Source organism: Ctenopharyngodon idella, chromosome 8 (genome assembly GCF_019924925.1).
Source record: "Ctenopharyngodon idella isolate HZGC_01 chromosome 8, HZGC01, whole genome shotgun sequence".
Lineage (NCBI taxonomy): Eukaryota > Metazoa > Chordata > Actinopteri > Cypriniformes > Xenocyprididae > Ctenopharyngodon > Ctenopharyngodon idella.
This window is the reverse complement of record NC_067227.1, coordinates 24291499-24311231: the sequence shown is the minus strand read 5'-3', so window position 1 is coordinate 24311231 and position 19733 is coordinate 24291499. Positions and strand designations below refer to the sequence as shown.

Below are 19733 nucleotides of genomic sequence, written 5' to 3'. Positions count from 1 at the left end.
ACGAAAGGAGGGGCGAATGTCAAAGGAACTGACCACGAGTTGAGGAAAAAAAAAACCTAAGAGAAAGATGTCTACATTTGCCACCCACCCGAAATCGATTGTATTACATTCAAGAAGCTTCGCACTTGACGTATAAAAACAAGACGCATGTTCTCAAGAAAGACACGAGACAACAGGAACTGTTGGAAGATATATTTTTCTCTGACAACTTTGCGTCCGCATCATTAGAGGTACAAGCACCTACCAATATATAATCGCGTAAGTTGCTATTTATTTTGCTTATGTGAGTACAAACTGTATGATTATAGTGAAGTGAATTCTCTGATTTCAAAGTTTAAACATGTAGACAGTGCAAAATAGTTGAATGTAGGTCATTTAATGTACATTTAGACGGCGTTTAATTAAAAACTAGGGGAGTTTTATTTATTTACTTAGGCTTTATTTCCAGTGTATCAGGTCGTGACTTGTAGGTCGGACTCGAATCTGGGTGTAATATGTACTGCGTAAACACAGGACCACTGCGCCACTACTTTTCCGTCTGAATGCGTGTTTTACGCACGTAGCAGAACTTTTAGTACGAGGATGTAATGACAATGTTTGCTTGTTTTGTTCGTTTATCAGGCTGGAAAGCCATGCGGGCTGAGAAGAGATGGCACATATTGTTGAGTATGATTCTTTTGCTCATCACCTCCAGCCAGTGCATGGACAGCAAGGAGGTAAAGGAGACGGAAAGGAAAACTCTGCTTAATCTAATCCTGCAAGTGATCGGGGACAAACCCGCGTCCAGACGCATCACCAGTGGCCTCTACTCTGTATCTCAAGATGTTAAGTTTTCCTCGCGTGAAAAGACTGCACATTTGTCCAAGCCGGACAACAGCAGACCAATAGGTAAGCTGATTTGAGATCAGGTGATGATACAAATGTAATCCTGGGCATTAACTACTTCCTGTTAGTGGGAGTTTTTGCCTGCATATCAACTGCACTTTTAATGCTTTAATCGCTTAATGCATGGACAGCTGTTCATATTTTGTCTTGCATAGTCTTGATTGCATTGCAATGACAGCAGCATATAACCTGTATTATTTGGGGTCATTGTGAAAAATCCAGTAAAAATGATATGAAATTGGATTAGGGGACACTCTTTTGATCTGCAGAGGGTAGAAACATGAATGGTCATGGTCTTATTAGACAGATCACATAATGCTCAAATCATCGGTGTAGATCTAAGGACTATTCAAAGACAAGTTTAAAAGCTTGAGAAATCATGTGTGCCATTAGAATACTGTGCTGATGACCTGCATTCTGTGGGGAAAAACCTGATTTTAGCTGTGTAAGAATATTTTGTCTGCCTAAAATTTGCCTCATGCATAACACCTATATTAACTGGTTTATTTATTAAGTCAAAAATATATCTATATATATATATATATATTACATGACTTAATCAACCGGACTACATTAGGTTACGCCAAAAAAAAAAAAAAAAAAAAAAGAGGCATTGGGTAAAAATGATAATTGCATGTTACAAATACAGTGTATTTTGAAATATGACTATTTAGTACTTATTTGGCATTTAGAAGTCTTTGTTTATAATTACTGTTATGTTCTGTAGCCCCTTAGCATATGTTGCTGGTGATATTGTAAAACATGTGCAGTCACATCTATGTAAATAACTTTCTTGCAATTACACATGCAATAATTTCATAAGAGTGACCCCCATAACATTAAAGAGCCCCATCTGCATCTCTAATGTTTAACATGGTGAGGTTGTGTAGTTTTTTTAAATGAGAGAAGCCAGTGTTAGAGAAGAGAATTGTCACATGACTCTCCAGGGTCAATTGTGAAAGGGTTTGATTATAATAACTTTGTTACACTTTTCAAAAAAAAAAAAAAAAAAAAGAAGCAAATATACCAGAATTATGTGAAGACATTATATTTGATACCTTTGAAATTGATTACTTGTGCCTTTAAATTTTATGTAATGGAAGCTGTGCATGCTGGAATAATAATACTTGAAGTACTCATTGGTGTAATTGCTTAAAGAGTGTTACCATTTGTGCTGTGAAGCCTGGACTAGTAAATACCATGTTCATTTAGTAGATCTTTATTCAGCAACTACTGAATGTTCTATCTCATGTTATAGTAGCTGACCAGTTTTGTGATGTGTTAAGAGGCATTTTATAATTTCTGATACCTTTGAGAATAGTTAATTATACTCAAACACAGACTAGCTTGTTTATGTGTTGTTCTATTACATGGTTTCTTCACTGCCCTGAAACTCCATTACTTAGTTTGACTATAAAACAAATTTCATGAAATGTTGACAGTGAGTCTTCTGGTTGGGCTGAACCAGAATTGTCTATTTAAATGTCTTAGCTATAAAAAAAAAAAAAAATAGATATTGATTGACTTGCGTTGTTACTCAAAAGTCTTGTGCCAAAGAAAAAAAAATACACCCATAAACATCTGCTATTGCTGATCTGGATGACCTTTGATTGATTTTGCTGCCTTTAAAGTTTTCCAGTGAGTTTTCCAAAATTCATTTAATCCAGTGAAGATTGATGCTGAAGTTGATGTTGATATCATGGCCCTTATAATCCAAACAGTCATCACACTGTACTGCACTGTAGATCTTCTGAATAGAACAGCCCATTAGTATAGGCAGATAGTCATCTTATGTAAGACTCATGTGCAACAACATGCGTATGGACGCTTAATTATATTAATAGGTGTTTGATAATGCATCATCTCCGTCTTATTAAAAATGGGTGGAAAAATGACCCACAATAGAAGAATCAGTAGGCATCATAGATGTAGAAAAATCACTGTATTTTGAATGAAAGAGGAACTCATTCATAACTCAGTGTTGGTTATCCTATGTTCTGAGACAGGTTAAAATTAGCTGCTGCATGGATTTGTGGATATGACATTGATAGGCATTACAACTTTGCATGCAATAATCTCCTTACTCCAATAGGCTGGAAGTGATATAGACTGCATGTGGGGACAGTATCCCAGGGTCGGGCGGGCCACAGATTGTACATAATTAGCAAGGACCCCAAGCCTCCAGCAGATTTACTGAGTGCTGAATTATCAATCTGGGATTTATTTTACATGTATATTTTGAATGGGGCTGTCCATCTTTCTTACATCAAGCATGTTGTCACCACAGACAAACACATGACTGTAATCAGTTATATCAAGGGGAAGTTTTCCAAGAGGTTGTTGCATGTTTGTACACTACAAGCTTTTAGGAGTTTGAGATCTGACAGATTATTAATCTGAGACTATTAGCAGGACTGTCTGTAAAATACAATTTATTGTGGACTGCTGCAAATTAAAGTTTTCAGTTTTGCAAACGTTTTGGGGAGGTCGTCAATAAGACGAATGGTTTATTAAGAAAGTCTTTATTAAATTTACTAATAATAGAAGTGGGATGTCTCTTTATAGATAGCTAAGTAAGCAGGCTTGTACAATGACTTTATGCCATGTGCTAGACAGTGTATTCAGTGAAAGAGCTGGACGCAAGGTGATGACATAATCATTCCCAGACTAAATACACTGAATCACATCTGTTGATATAACACTGCAGTGTTTTTTTTTTCTATTTATATTCATGTCAGAAAAAATCATTATCTTCTGCCTGAATTTACAATAAATGCTTACTGTATATTAACTTTGTAAATAAACTTTTTTTAATATACACAATTAATTCAAAATGGAAATCTCAAGGGTTAATATATCAGCAATAACGTCTTTTCATTTTCCATGTGAGTTGTGATGAATAGCAAACATATGTTATAGTTGGCAGAGACTTTGTGTTGTTTAACTCATTTAACACTTACCCAAAGGGATACTTAAGCAGTTTCCATGCGGTACTTGGAAAATTTAAGTTTTGTTTTGTTAAACCTATAAAACAGACTTTAAAATTACTACTGTAAAATCAAAAGATATGTAGGCTGTCAAAGATTAAATTAATGAAAATGCAATAACAGCATCTATGTTTCTCAAACTGCTTCAGTTTGAGAGGAAGCTACTTGGTGAGTCTGTTTTTTCACCCACAGTATCAATTGCTTAACTCAGTTCAGTTCAAAATGGTCAAATTGCTAAATAATATCTAGTATTATATGAGTTAAATGAACACATTTCTGGTTTTGTGTCGATGAAGGGTTATATGGAGTGATACATTAACACAAAAACATTTACACTGTCTTTTTGTCTGTCTGTTTCAGATATTGTCCCAAGAGACATAAGCATGAAAGACAAATTTATAGAACATTTTACAGGTAAACAAAAACCCATTTCAATTTATTTCATTTTTTTTTTTTTCAAGCAGCCCTGTTGCATCCAGCTCTGTTCAGAACAGCATACTAACATATTACTCTTACTGTTTCTGCAGTGTATATAGTATGTATACGGTGCATGCACAGGATTTTCCTTGTCATATGACCTGCTACATTTGCCTCACGTTTACTTTGTGGAATATTGTATCCCACAATGCAGTGCACTCGACCTGACCTTCCATTTCCGGTGTCAAATATAAAACCAAAACAATCGTTTTCTTGACTCATCTTTTGATTGGACTGGCAAATGTTTAGGCCATTTTTACACAAAATTTCACAAAAATTTCCAAGATAATAACTAGACATCAATCATTGACCATTGGCTATCATTCATTCCTGATTTCTTACACACACTCACTGTGTTCGGCATGGTCTTGCAGCTATCAGAGCAGAAACGAAAGCTGATGCTCTCTATGTGTTTTCTGTCATCTCCAGGCGTGTTCATAAGTGAATTGCGCAAGCTTATTTTGTCCATTCGATCAAAAGTTCTGAAAAAAACCCATACATTTACCCACACATAGACCCTCCCCTTGAAGAAATTAGGACAGACGTGGTTGAAAAGAGACGGATAAGAGTGGACAAAAGAGACGGATTAAAACACTGGGTGTAAACGAGTATGTGTCTCCGTTAAATACTTGTGATCCATTCGACCAAAACGCATCTTAATACAAGGTGGAAACAGGGCCATTGACTCGCATGCAACTTGATAAGGGCATGTGACAAATGTAGCCGGGTCATGTGACAACAATGTAGCATACTACTGTTAAAAATAATCATTGTGAAATAATACTTCTGTTCACTTGCTATTTTTAAAAAGTAGTAGGCAGTATATAGTGTATTCTGTGCAGTATTCAGTACATCTTTATTTATTCGCATTAGAGGCTTGTTTTTACTTTTTTATCATTAGAAATGCATTTTTCCTCATGTAAAACATAAACCCAGTCAAATGTTACGTCTGCAGTAGGTTAACTTAGGTAAATTGTTTTAAAGCCTCTGGGTTGTGAAATAGATTTCTTACTCCAGCCAAATGTTGTTAGGAAAAGCGCATTTAAGATGATTATTCATTGCAGAATCTTTGTTCTCCTACGATAATTACTGTTTAAAATCTGTTATCCGGAAGCTTATACAATGAAACTTTGTAAGAGCTTTGCCAGAATCAGAATCATTAAGTCTCTGCCCTTGTGATGGCATGTCAAGCGTTAGCATGCACTAATTCTCCCTCTGTACACGTGAAAAAGTGACTCAGATACAGCACCTTTACCATCTTCTTCGTTACAAGTTTGTAAGATTAGGCATAATGCTTGAATAGACATTTTGAGATTAAAATCTGAATGATTTTATTCACCAGGCCAACTAATTTATAAAATCTATCATGACTGAAACTTTTTTTCCCCAAGCAGGACCAGTCAAATTTCCATCTGAATGCAGGACACATTTCCATAGAATTTATCACAACACAAGGGAATGTTCCAGACCGACATGTATGTATATCTTTAATATTCACCCAAAAATGAAAATTCATTGTTTACCCTCATGTCATATCAAACCTGGATGATTATTTTCTGCTACGGAACACAAAAGAAGATAATTTGCCTCAGTTTTTCTTTGTCCATACTATGGAAGTCAGTGGGGTCCAGTGTTGTTTGGACACCAACGTTCTTCAAATATCTTTTGTTATATGCAGAAGAAAAAAATGCGTACATGTTTGGAATGAACATGAGTAAATGATAACAGAATCTTCATTTTGGGTTGAACAATTCCTGTAAAGACATTAAATGTTTCCCTGCAGATAAGAATTTTGTTGTCATGATCTTAATTGAATATGTTGTATTATGCTGTATACATTATAAAAATATATTTTTAAAAGTAGTAAATAAAACAAAGATTATTGGAGTTTTGCAGTTTTTCTGCTTCAAAATTTTGCGTTAATTGTGTTACTTGCAGTTTCTTCAGTGTCTACAAATTTGTTTGATTGTATATGTATGAAATGAAATGCTGCCTACTCCTACTCTTCTATTTCACTGAAGTAAAACAAAACGTTTTGACAGGGCGTTACACCACAACGAAAATGCTCCTCCACCCTTAGTCCTTATGGACTTTGTGGCGTTCAGGAGAGGTTTGATTCTTCCAATAAATAATGCTTATCTAATGGTCTATCTAAAGTGTTACTCTGTATAGAGAGCGTAAATGTCAAAACCAATCAGATCCCTTTTTCTTTAACTATACTACATTTTATATTTCACAAAAAAAGAGACAAGCTAGTTGCCCAGAGTGATGATCAGATTTATATTCTGGGTCATGACAGTTGCCTTACTTCCCCTAGACATTGGCTGTATAAGTGTTTTGTTATATTTTTCTTAAGTAAAAACACTTGTGTGTTAGTGGTCAGAGATGCTTTGTGAACTAGCTCCATGACCCTCCTCTGTTGTTCTCCATAGAGAAAGAAGGGTTGTGAAATTCAGCCTTAGATATTGTGGATATTCCTTTAAAAAAAAAAAAAAAAAAAAAAAAAAAAAAAAGGGATCTATGAATTATTGCAAGTAGTAGTAAAGAAAGTGCAGCATGTGTATAACAATGAGATATTATTTGGTATGGTGAGCTTTGTAAACAAGTTCATGCATAACCAACCAGCTGTATTTGAGCACTTGGCAGCTGTGAGGAACACTGGGAATGGAAAAAGCATAATAATTCATTGTGAAATCAGAGATTCTGTCTTCCAAAGCATTTTTATGACTTAATGCTTCCTAAACTGCAGCAAACTTGAAATATAAGTTTTCATGTATGGCAACAGTAAATCTAAAACCTTTCCAATGCCATATCCTTTCAAGATACTTAGTAGTGTTTGAGTTCTACTTTGAAAATGTCACTTTTAAATGAGAGGGATTGAAACGTGGCAGTACCTTAAGAGAAAATGACGGCAACGGTGCTTGGAACAGGACAGCAATGGGATGTTCAGACTTCACAAACACCATTAAGGGTGGAAGCATGTGGTGCTTGAACCCACACAGTCATTTTAGGCCATCAAGTACATTACTGGGGCAGAGATGAAGCTATTTAGAGGGATCCATCTAACCCTTAGCCATGTTCATATACTCTATACGTCATCCCGTGATGGTATGAGAGCCCCACTTAAAACTGATATTCATCAGTGCGTTTGAAGTGGTGACGTTTGCTTCATGTCACAGCACAAGCCAGAGTGTCACTAACTATGTTTTCATCCACCTATTTTTATACGCATTTTGGGATATCGCATATAAAACACTGGATGTAAATGCCGAGATGTGCATAAATTCTAAAAATGTGCATAGAAAAATTTAAGTGCTCAATTGAGGTGGACATTTTTTTTATCCAATAAGAAGACATCCACATAAACTATGATGGGAACACATTTACTGAATAAATCCCTCGATGCACAACAATGTGCACAGTGGATGTGATTGGATAACTAGACTAATCAGCGGACCCGTTTCATTGCACAGCATCTCAAAAGTTGGTTTGATCATTCTGAAATGCCTGAGCCAAAGTCTGTCATCAGAATGATTTGGTGTAATGACCTCCCAGAAGCATCTCACATGATTGTGTTTCCAATGAGTGTGTGTTAGAAATTAGGAATAGTGAGAGAACACCATGCTTGGTAAGTTTTTTGTCTTCAAACCAAACTTGGATCTTCAGCTGACAAAGTTTAAATCCTGTCTGTTTTAGACCCCGTTTACATCTGTATTTAGCGTCGTCCACTTGTGATCCGATCGACCAAAACGCATCTTAATACCAGGTGTAAACAGGGCCTAAGAGAAACTACTCTGAAAAGCTGAAAAAACAGTTTTCAGCCAACAACCCTGCATCAGGCCTGAAAGACATCACCACCCAGCACTGTGTCGAATCAACAAATCGTTGATGACCTGAACGAGTTTTATTGCAGATTTGAAGATCACACCCCACACCCGTTCTGACATTCTCTCCATGCATTCATCAACACCTCCAGCAACCCCACTCTCAATCCCTCCTGCACTTGCGATCTGTAAAGAGTATGTGTTCAGGGTCTTCCAGAAACAGAAGACAGGGAAAGAACCTGGCCCAGACGGTGTTTCTTCAGCATGAAGTCATTTGCAAGACTGGTCCTGGCCCACCTAAAGAACATCACTGGACCCTTGCTGGACCCCCTGCAGTTTTCTTATCAGGCAGACAGGTCTGTGGATTCAACACCATCATCCCAACACTCCTCCAGACCAAACTAACCCAACTCTCTGTTCCTACCCGCATCTTTCAATGGATTACCAGCTTACAGCTAGGCAACAGCTAGTAAGACTGGGAAAATTCAAGTCCAACACAGCACTGGCGTCCCCCAGGGATGTGTGCTCTCCCCACTGCTCTTCTCCCTCTACACCAGTGACTGCACTGCAAAAGACCCCTGTGTCAAGCTCCTGCGGACGAAACTACACTCATCCAGGACAGTGACGAGTCTGGTTACAGGTTTAAAAGCTGGCTGTCTGGTGCAATTGTAACAACCTGGAGCTGAACATGCTCAAAAGAGTGGAGATGATAGTGGACTTCAGGAGAAACCCCCCACTCACCATCATGAACAGCACTGTGGCAACAGTGGAGTCATTCAGGTTCCTGGGCACTACCATCTCTCAGGACCTGAAATAGGACACTCACATAAGCCGCGTTTCCACCGCAGGAACTTTCCCCAGGATCTAGGGACTTTGGGGTGGTACTCAGTGTGTTTTGACCACAGGGGCCAGGGTCTAAATGAAGTTCCGGGTAAAAATTTAGCCCTCAGAAAGTCCCTGCTCGCTAGGTAGTACTTGTTCAAAGTTCAGGAACTTTCGGAGATGGGACTTGGGTGCTGAACATGCTGATTGGTTGAGGTCACGCAGCATTTTGATTGGTTGACTCCACACAGTATTTTATTTCAACCACCAATTCTAAAAGTCTGTCGCGGTGCGTGCAGCAAGAGTTGTTTGCTATTTAAATCAACAATGGAGTTTAAAAATTACGACCAATGGACCGACGACGAGATTCAGGCTTTATATGCGGAGGACAAAATCCAGTGGGAACTGGAAAGTCGCCCGCAGGCCTACGTCACCGGACTAATCTTCACAGTACTTTAGACCACGATGGAAACGTAGACAGCAACAGGTCTGGGGGAAAAAAGTTGCCGGGACAAATTGTTCTGGGTAATTTCAGTGGAAATTAGGCTATAGGCTCCATTGTGAAAAAGCCCCAGCAAAGGTTGTATTTCCTCCGCCAGCTGAGGAAGTTCAACCTGCCACAGGAGCTGCTTCTGCGGTCAATAGAGTCCGTCCTCTGCAACTGTCTGGTTCAGCTCGGCTACTAAATCTACAGCAGATAGTCCGGACTGCTGGGAGAATCATCGGTACACCCCTTCCCACTCTCTGAGGAAAAGAAAGGGTTGGCAAAATCACTCTGGACCCCTCACATCTAGGTGACTTTCTTTTTGAACGGTTGCCGTCTGGTCGGCGCTACCGAGCACCAGAACAGCCAGGCACAAGAAAAGTTTCTTTCCACAGGCCATCTACCTCCTGAACAGTTAAATGCCTCCACTGGCCAATAAACATGTGCAATAAACAACACTATTCATCATTATTAATTTAGCATACCATACCTCTTTTTCACATTCCCTTGCATTTGTATATAACATACCTGGACATACATATTTTGTATATTGTGTATTTTTATGTATTTATCTTAACTTTATTATCTGTCTTGTCACTGTCATTCTGCCTATGCACTGTAAGCTTCTGTCACCAAGACAAATTCTTTGTATGTGTAAGCATACTTGGCAATAAAGCTCATTCTGATTCAGTAGGAAAAAAGAGCCACAGTGGCTTCCCCGATTACAGCAACTTCCATTTTTATTACAGATATTTTGCGCCAATTTCCCAGGAAGTGACAGTTTTGTTCTCTTGAACATTAGATGGAAATGCTGCTTTATTCGCAAATGTTTTATGTGATATTCCAATTTTGTGCACAAGTTAAATTCGCAACTTTGAATGCAAACATAGCTAATGTCTGTTTAACGTTCTGAAAGTGAAAATTCCTTGTTTTCTTTTTCTTGTCCTCGACAGATTATAAAAGATGTGCACGATTGCTAACAAGGCTAGCTATGAGTCCCCTTTGCACACAATCATAGAAACTGCATGTAAGTACAAAGATTTTTAGCTGTTTTTAACTAGCTATGTTTAAGCAGGGTAAGGTTTTTTGTGGAATGTATTTGGTTCTAAGCACTAAAATCTGTTAAATATCTTACTTTATATAATCCATATCATTTTGACATGGTCATGCATTTTAAAAATATTTATGTAAAAGTAATGTAATGTATAATAATATTATGAAGAATTATATGGATGCATGTAACATTATTTATTTTCTGAAACAGGACAACAGCAACATTTGTAATATGATAGTCAAGCCTGCTCCCAGTTACTGTTGGAAACATTTTGCATGCTTCTTTAACTGAAACCTTAGAAGAAATATTGAGTAAGATGTAATGTCAGTTTAATCATGGCCATATGGTGCATTTTGAGGCATGCAGTTAATGTACAGTTCACACAGACAGAAAACAACTTCCAGATATCTTCCACTTCCAAATTTGCTTTGTAACACACATTCCTAGTTGAACCAACCACTTTGAAGAAATTTTACACAAAGTGATGTGACAAAGTCTCTCAAGAGTCTATCTTCTGGCAATTAAAATGCCAATTAAATGTATAACGACTTAAAGAAACTGATTTTTGTCTTTATGTCTGTATTGATAAAAAGCAGTGCACTTGGATCTAGCCGATGTTTCCTGTCTTGTGTTGCAATTGCTTAAATCATTTTTTTCCTGGTACATTATACAATTTAATAATTGTATATTAGATTGTATAATAAAATTATGAAATAACAATCTTGACAGTCAGTCAGAGCTCATGTGTAAAAGAATCAAACATTATTCATTCAATTCCTAGAAACATATTCAAAATAGTTCAAGACCAAACTGTGACGCTAGAATCAGTCAGTCAGTCTGAGACATTTAAAGAACCTGTTAGTGAAAGGTGAAAGAATCCATTACCAATCTGAATGTCAAATGATGTGGCTGGTGAATTACGGTGTTTTATTAGGTTATGATTACTCTTGCTCAGACTGGTTTTCCTTTGAATCAATTAGAAATGGTTAAATTGGCTTTTATGATGTGAATAAGTGATTTCCATTCAAGTGGAGAGAAATTCATTCAAGTCTGAAGTTCATTGTTTCTGTGTATGACAGGTTGAGTTGCTGGAACTTAATTTCGTATGCCGTCTTCTTCATACACCTTTCTAACTGTAACTGTATTTTAAAAGTATTGATTTAAATGAAAAGTAAAAATTAATGTGATTAAATATTTGACGCATAATTCTTTATGTGCCACAGGTCCTGAGGATATAAAAGAAGAAACTCCAGAGATGTTGGAGTAAATTATTTTTTCCAAGGAAGTGCCTTCAAATCACTGCAATTAACTGTCATTGTTTTCATTTTCTGTTATTTCCATTTCCAAAGTATAATTGTTCTGTAATAATACAATATTTTTTGCTCTTTACCATAATTTGTTTGGTAATGCTTTTAAATATAGTTTTGTTTATTAGCTTTGCTTTTTATATTATGAGTTTTAAAGAAAGTATTATTTATCATTGCAGCCTATTATTTATTTAAATGACATGTAAATATTCTGTCCTAATTACAAGAGAGGATGTTTGAATATGTATCTCATTAAGCCATTATTACTCTTAAATATATTTCTGTTCCAAATGTATTGTTTCAAATGCAAATCTTAAAATATTTCATCCCTTACACTTAAAAAATATTTGTGTAGGCTATATGAAAGTTTCTTTCCATGCTGTCATTTTCATGATATCTACCATTGGCACTTATAGAAATTAAAATGATGAATTATTTCAAATTACGAAAACACATTGTTTGTTTTATAACAATGGTAATATTGCACTGATGCTTTGAACGAATAAAAACATTCAAGCACAATCATTGTTTTTCTTATTTTTTTATTTTTCATGAATTCAAATTTTTTATAAAAATGTTTGATCTGATGATCCATTTCTCTAAAGCATTCCCATGGCTGATGACAAATGATGTGAGCATGAAAACATATTTTTGGGTCTCTTTTAGCTGCTATTGGTGAATGATTGATTGGGAATTATGAAATCTGCTCCATTCCAGCAACTGAGCAGATTTCATAATAGCTGACAATCCATTTATTCGGTTTCAGGGGAAACATAAGATCATAAATCTCTCACATTATTATTCATCATTCATACATCCCAACAACCTTAAATGTTTCGCTCAATTGCTCGCATGCTTGTATTGCACATCTTTATATGTGCTGTCATGCATTTTGATTGCACTTTCCCTTTATTTATTTATTTATTTTTACAGAAAAAGAACAGTTTGGAGTTATAGTTCTGTAATTGTTTAGCAGGATTTCAAAATCAGCTTGTCTTGATTTTGCCTTGGATTAAAGTAACGTATCTTTTTTTTTTTTCAGCAGCTATGCAGATAAAACTCTAAAGTGTGTGTGTCTTTTTAGCACTGGAGTAAGATTACATCTGAGAAAGTCTTAAAGAAAACCACACAAACCAGTGTGGACTTTGCTTTAAATGAGCAAATAAACAGAGACTATTCACTCTTGAAGATCCTGTTCTTATATTAGGAATGACAAACATTTTGACTTCCCCTTATGTGTGTTTTGCTAAAACAATGCAAATTAGATGCGTTCGGGGTCAACTAAAACTGTAGCTTTATCTCTATCTCCATCATAATCAAATATTTACCTCATCTGATCTGGATGGTTATTAACACAAACATGAAATATGGCCCTGAGCTGAGTTTAATTGTTGTTTAGAGTGTGACACAAACATACTGAAGCATCCACTTGAAAACTGCGCCAGAACTCACAGTGCTACAAGTTCTCACGCCAGAATGTCTCTGAAAACTTATCAAAATAATTAGTATTGTAAATGCCTCACATAATCTTGCTTATCAGACATATTTTTCTTTCATACACATCTCTAGCCTGTTCGAAGGGGTCATATCATACACCATATCATTCATTTTTTTTTTTTTTAACAGTTATTTCTGTTCCCTGAGGTCTGTCTATATATATATATATATATATATATATATATATATATATATATATATCTATATATATATATATATATATATATATATATATAGTCACAATTTTCCACTCTTTCTCTGACCCTTAGAACATAAACAGGTAAAAAAAAAATGCTGCTGTGACTCCTCTAAACACAATTCATTGCATGTGCAATAAGTAGCAGCAGACCTCATTGACATGTAAATATATTAATTTAAACAACAGTTCTTTCTGGTTCTCGAATCTGATTGGCTGAGAGGTCTTTCCAGCCATACGATATTCTACCAGTATCGCCACGGGAACCGTTTCACCGTTTGAATCACTCCGCTGTCAGCATTCTTCTCACAGCGAGTGTAATGGCGGACGAGCAAACCCACCATATTTTTATAGATACTACTGTTATTTTGTAACAGAATATAATTTTAAGAGTTTTTTAGACAAGAATATAGTTGTTTAGACCTCAGATATGCGATTTATATGTAAACATGGCGCCTGTTTGAAAACTTGTTTAGATGCTTTAAACATCTACGAGACGCAACTGACAAGTGCATTGACTAGCGCTGTCATGGGAGTGTCTTCAATGTTAAAAGGACAAAGAAATCGCTTTCCTCAGTGGACATTCAAACTGATTTTCTGATTATAAATATTGACCTGAAGAATATCGGCTAGATGCAGGTAATACACTCGCTCAGGCGATATCTCGCTCTCATAATACTCTACATATTACAATGAGTTTAAATGAAGCGACTCAACGTTCCTTCGTTACTAGTTCTAAAGTGACGTTTTAGAATTAGTAACAGAGTCTTGGGCTCAACTGTTAAACTGTCAACTTGAGATTTGAATCCGTGGCGGAAGGAAGTAGTTACTCACAAAAGAGGGTTTTTAAAGACACTTCGTTGTTGTTCTTATTTATTTACACACTCGTGCCATCGAACTGTTGTATAAACGAAATATCACACTCGTAGCCGTGCGATATGGCTGTATATCAGCACGCTGTGATTGCATATGCTGTGCTGATATACAGCCATATCGCACGGCTACTGGTGTGATATTGCACATATATACGACAACAAAACTTTTTTTGCAGCTTAGTGTCAATTGTCTTTTTTTCACTGTGGAGGAAGTTATGAATGTTTTAAAATTGCAATCAAAAGATCTAGTTCAAAAGATCAATGACTTTTCGATTCTTCATGACATGACCCCTTTTTAAATGTTTATGATAAACCAAAAATTAGCTGGCACCACCAGCTTTTTGTGAAGAGGGGATTCTTGCTTCAGCGCTCTACAGTGAAAATCTGGGAAAGTAATATCAGGAAATAATTTTCCTTCACCATTCATCACTGTTATCTCGTGTGACATGGTTTGAGTGGTTTTTAGAGCCTTCTTTGAAATAGGCTAGCTGTTGGCTTTACTGGTCTAAGGGAACATAAAACTTTAAATGTCTGGCAACAAACAATTCACCAAAAATATATCTGCACCCCTCGCTCATTGATGGCTTGCATCTTAATTAAGACTCTGTCTGAAAGCATCAATACATCACTTCAGACTGAGATGATTATGGAGTCAAAATGACAGGTATCTTGGGCTTTCACAAACGGTCTAATCAGATTCCGGCGCAATAAATAAGGTGGGGTCCACCGGGCCACTGCAGAGCCTTCTTCTCATCAGGTGGGCATAAACAATCTACCGTGATCGAAATGGGATATCACTTATCACAGAGACAAACAGCAGAGATTAAGGGACTAGACAGAAGACGCACAGGGGAGGATATGTGGGAGGGTGCTAACACAATTACACCCATACACACAATCCTCCAGTTACCGGCAAGCTGCCCAGTGCCCGGAGATAAGTTTAACAAAGGCAGGTCATTCCCTTATTCAGAGTTCTTCATCATTGAACCGAAGAGCCCTGGCTCCATTCATGAAGTGATGAATTGGAGAGACTTTGTCCAATAGTTTACCTAGTCATGATTCTCTTGACCGCATCCTCGGTGACTCACCAGAGAGTGATGTGGATGTGCCTATTAAAAGCAAGACCCAGACCTTTTGACTTCACAGATTCGTTTTTGTGTAAGTAAATCTATACTTCTAAATCGCACATGCTTTAAATGTGTAATGTAGTGCATTTACTGGCAAAAATTATGCATGTTCAGTAAGTGTATGAGACATTTTCCACAAATACAATGTTTGGCCTAAAATAGTACTTTTAAAATGAAGTAGCCTATTATTTTCAACAACTGGTCAGTGATAAATTATGCTTAAAGGGTTAGTTCACCCAAAAATGACATTTCTGTCATTAAGTACTCACCCTCATGTCATTCCAAACCAGTAAGATCTTCGTAGGTGACGAGAATACTTTTTGTGCGCAAAAACAAAACAAAAGTAACGACTTTATTCAACAATTTCTTTTCTACCCTGTCAGTCTCCTACGCACTTGACACAGTGGCTTCTGTGTTTACGTCCAAACGCCGGCTCAGTATTGGCTGACGCTGTTCCAGTGTTAATTTAAACGTTAACGAAAACTATGACGAAAAATGTTCGTTGACGACCTTTTTTTTCCATGACTAAGACTAGACGAAGAGAGACGACACCAATGTCATTAAACGATAACTGTGACTAAATATCGTTGACGAAAAAAGACAACTGATATGTGGTTAAAAGACTAAAAACTTTACCAAAATCACTCTTTTGAAATCACTTTTTGTTTTTGTCACATAAAGGAGACAAAACATTAGACTGTTTTTATGAGCGTTCATGCTTACTGTTGCCAGATTTCTAGAATTTAAACCCCCAATCAGAGCTTTTCTGTTAAAAGAACATGTTTTACTTAAAGGATTAGTTCACTTTCATATAAAAATTTCCTTTAAACGATACCAGACGAGGAATAAGGGTCTTATCTAGCGAAACGATCTGTCATTTTCGAAAAAAATGTAAATGTATATGCTTTATATAAACAAATGATCACCTTCCAAGTTCAAAGCCAAAACCGTACTTTCGTATTCTTCAAAAAGCTTACGCTGTATGTCCTACACCTCCCCTATTCAACTTACGGAACGAACGCAGCACCAGTTACATTTTTTCCATAAGTAGAATAGGGAGGCGTAGGACATACGGCGTAAGCTTTTTGAAGAATACGAAAGTACGGTTTTGGCAGAAGCACTTAGAAGGCGATCATTTGTTTATATAAAGCATATACATCTACATTTTTTTTCAAAAATGACAGATTGTTTTGCTAGATAACACCCTTATTCCTCGTCTGGTATATCGGGGCCTTAAAACCACGGCTCTGCTTAAAACTAAATAAAAAATGGCTGCCAAAATTAACACTGCGCTGTTCATGTGAGCAGGTCGCATTTGATGGCTGCATACATCATCGAGGCGGTCTCATTTAAGAAAAGTAACCGTTAGATAACCATTAGAACTGCAAAGTAAGAAAGAAATTACAGTATTTTACACCTCACAAGGAATAACAGTCAATTTTATTATGGTTACTTTTCTTAAATAAGACATCCTTGATGACGTAACACGGAAGCTCTGCAGTGTGTCAGCTCTGTATATTTCTATGGCATAGCTGTCGAAGAGTAATTGGCTGGTGAAGTGGATTTACTAATTATCATGAGCATTGTACTGGTTGAAGCGGATGTCATAACAAATGTCTGTAGACTGGGAAGATTTTAAAACGAGAGGTTCTTTCATAAATCTGGAAAATCACATGCTGTGGAAATACAAACTGGAAGACAGAACACAACGAGCACGAGCGCAGCGCTGAAAAGGGGCAGGGCTACATAAGGTCTATAAATGTACATCAGGGGTGTCCAATCCTGTTCCTGGGAGGCCACTGTCCTGGAGAGTTTAGCTCCAACCCCAATTAAACACACCTGAACCAGCTAATCAAGGTTTTTAGGCATACAGGAAACTTCCAGACAGGTGTGTTGTGGTAAGTTGGAGCTAAACTCTGCAGGACAGTGGCCCTCCAGGCCCGAGTTTGGACACCCCTGATGTACATCAAGCAAAATTTGTAGCTGGGGCTAGCTAGTTTGAGATCAGATGTTCCTTTGTAGTTATATATTTCCCATAAATTAAATTAAATATTTGTTACAATAACAAGGTTAAATGGTTGATCTTGATGAATGCAATAAATCATATTTTTTGTAAACTAATTCATACTTTTATTCAGAAAGGATGCATTGAATTGATCAAAAGTGACAGTAAAGACTTTTGCATTGTTACAAAATGATGTTCTATTGAACTTTCTATTCATCAAAAAATCCTGAATAAATTCTATTACTGTTTATTAAGCAGCATGGCCATTTTTAATATTGATAATAATAAGAAATGTTTCTTGAGCACCAAATCAGCATATTAGAAGGATTTCTGTATCAGGGGAAACATAACTGGAGTAATGTTGATAATTCAGCTTTGCCATTACATTTTAAAATATATTAAAATAAAACACATTTTAAAATTTAAAAAAATAATCACAATATTACTGTTTTTACTGTATTTTTGAGCAAATAAACGCAGCCTTAGATGGCATAAGAGACTTCTTTCAAAAACATTAAAAGAAAATCGTACCCACTCCAAACTTTTGAAAAGATCCTATAAATACTAGCATGGGTTATGAAAAAACATCTCAGATTCAAGACTGAAAAAAAAAAAAAAAAACTGAACTGTTGTGTTCTAACAACTATTGCATTCTCAATAATGATAAGAGAAATGAAAGAGAAAAAAAGTCTGGCAAAAAAAAAGATTCTTCAGGAAAAGGATGAGGAAAGGATGCTTGTACTAAAATGAAACATGACGTACACCATAATTTTGCCTCTGAGGCAACACTCTGCAAAGTAAACATTTTAATCCCATTAGACGATCCTGAGGGGCCCTGTCCTGTTATTTATAGCTATATTCCATATTCTTTTTAAACCCACACATCTCCTTCTGAAAGACCCTTGATCTATTTTGTGTGGTCTAACGATTTATGGTTCATACATCACTGGGGGGGAGGGGTATGGCAAGTTTTGTCTTTGCCAGTTTATGACTAACACCAATTTAAGAAGAAAATACAAAACATGAATATGAATTAACTGACATTCAAACCAATAGCACCCATACAAACACTTTGACATGTGAAGTGGAAGATCATACAGACAGTTTGTCTCTTAATTAATTCAGGACTTACTCAACTCGACTTGCCATTCTGTGGCATTAGCATTTAAACTCTTTTTGATGTTCAATAAGGGCCTCAGATTCTATTGGCCCCAAACTCCATCCACGTGACTATGGAAAATGCTGTTCTCCTCAGGAAATGTGTTATTTGTCAGGTTTCCAGATCTTCTCGTCCTCCTTCCTGACACGTCACACGGGAATCTTTCACCACCTCCACTCATTTTGTGCCTGTTGGCTTGTGATACTCAGGCATGAATGAAATGAGACAGGTGATGTCAGTATTCTACATCCATGAAGACATTATGGCGACTGAGGAAGCAAGTTTGGGAGCAAAGTCTTAATATATATATGCCTTCTAAAATGCTAAATTTGAATATAACATAATACATAGGGAAGAGAAAATGCTCTCCAACGTCGATAATTGATGAAAACAGAACCCGTAAAAGTGAGTCCATCGCTGACAGGAAGCAACGTCAGAGCAGCACAACGGCTAACTAGATTCTTTTCCGCATCTAAATGATGTCTATTGAGTAATATATGATATATCCCCATGGTGGGTTAATGACCGATACTTTCTGTATTTATGACATCACCATGTGTGGGTGGAAATTGTTCCATTATCAGGGCCCTAAAAATAAAACACCAGATGGCCCTATAAAATGATTGGGAGCATCGGATAGGAGACTCGCGTATGATAACATCAGGACCTCGTCTGAGATGTCAGTCTGTATGTTGTAGTTGAGCACAAAATGTAAAACTGAGCTTTATCTGTCATTAATTCACAAAAAAAGTGAATATAAAATACTGTTGTCACACAAAAGAATTGACTGATTACAATTATTTTCACAAAATTCACTTCCTTTCCATACAAGCATTTATTTCATTTGTGATCGAAATTGAATTCATAGCACAACAGAGGCACCCTGAGGACAGTTTGAGTACTGTGATACACACACATACACTCTGAACTCAGTGTGGTTGATTTAAATTTGTGTCAGTTAGTGAAGGACGCTAAATTGGTCTTTCTAACATGGCCTTTTATGAGTTTCATTTGTAACAGAAAAATTAGAATAT

The 19733-nt window shown here is 36.6% G+C and overlaps 1 protein-coding gene across 2 annotated transcripts; it reads left to right on the top strand.

Annotated features, from left to right (window-relative positions):
* The first annotated feature begins 22 nt into the window (after positions 1 to 22).
* alkal1 (ALK and LTK ligand 1) lies at positions 23 to 12362 on the top strand. 2 transcript variants are annotated; one of them, XM_051904305.1, is made up of 6 exons: positions 23 to 258; positions 622 to 888; positions 4233 to 4286; positions 5741 to 5824; positions 10433 to 10506; positions 11757 to 12362. In XM_051904305.1, the coding sequence occupies exons 2-5, from the start codon at positions 633 to 635 to the stop codon at positions 10495 to 10497; spliced, it is 459 nt and encodes a 152-aa protein (XP_051760265.1). In that variant the 5' UTR covers positions 23 to 258; positions 622 to 632; the 3' UTR covers positions 10498 to 10506; positions 11757 to 12362. The 2 variants fall into 2 exon arrangements, with proteins under 2 accessions (XP_051760265.1, XP_051760267.1); XM_051904307.1 differs by having other exon boundaries at positions 89 to 230.
* The last annotated feature ends 7371 nt before the right edge of the window (positions 12363 to 19733 follow it).

Coding starts and splice junctions, on each gene's coding strand:
- alkal1 (XM_051904305.1), top strand. CDS start 633: ATGCGGGCTGAGAAGAGATGGCACATATTGTTGAGTATGATTCTTTTG. Junction 889..4,232: donor GGACAACAGCAGACCAATAG/GTAAGCTGATTT, acceptor TGTCTGTTTCAG/ATATTGTCCCAAGAGACATA. Junction 4,287..5,740: donor ATTTATAGAACATTTTACAG/GTAAACAAAAAC, acceptor TTTTTCCCCAAG/CAGGACCAGTCAAATTTCCA.